The sequence below is a fragment of the Buceros rhinoceros genome, unplaced genomic scaffold, assembly GCF_000710305.1.
Source record: "Buceros rhinoceros silvestris isolate BGI_N320 unplaced genomic scaffold, ASM71030v1 scaffold4667, whole genome shotgun sequence".
Lineage (NCBI taxonomy): Eukaryota > Metazoa > Chordata > Aves > Bucerotiformes > Bucerotidae > Buceros > Buceros rhinoceros.
This window is the reverse complement of record NW_010423834.1, coordinates 86,664-86,998: the sequence shown is the minus strand read 5'-3', so window position 1 is coordinate 86,998 and position 335 is coordinate 86,664. Positions and strand designations below refer to the sequence as shown.

General features: G+C 74.3%; 1 protein-coding gene across 1 annotated transcript in view; it reads right to left on the bottom strand.

Annotated features, from left to right (window-relative positions):
* Nucleotides 1-302, bottom strand: part of LRPAP1 (low density lipoprotein receptor-related protein associated protein 1) — an 11,811-nt gene extending 11,509 nt beyond the window's left edge. Inside the window, 2 exon segments of the mRNA XM_010140555.1 lie at nt 74-148; nt 151-302. Of these exon segments, the coding sequence (XP_010138857.1) occupies nt 74-148; nt 151-258 (183 nt within the window). The 5' untranslated portion in view covers nt 259-302.
* Nucleotides 303-335: the final 33 nt, after the last annotated feature.

The following is a 335-nucleotide window of genomic DNA, read 5'->3' as shown; positions in this document are numbered from 1 at the left end:
CCTCAGACCCTGCCCAGGTCCCCCGCCCAGAGCCCCGCCATCGTCCCCGCTACTCCCGCGCCGCCTCACTCACCCGCTGCGCCTTCTCCCAGACCTGGTTCAGCCTCACCACCCGGAACTCCCCGACCTCCCGCCGCTTGGCTGGCCCCCGGCGCCCGCCAAGCCCGCTTGGGCCTCCCGGGAGTACTTGCTAGCCTGGACGCCAGCGGCAATGAGGAGCGCAGCACCGAGAGCTGCCAGCGTCCGCCGCGCCGCCATGTCGCCCTGCCCGGAGAACTACAAGTCCCGAGATGCCGTGCGGCTTTCCCCCCCCAGGGCCCGCGGGGGCGGCCCCG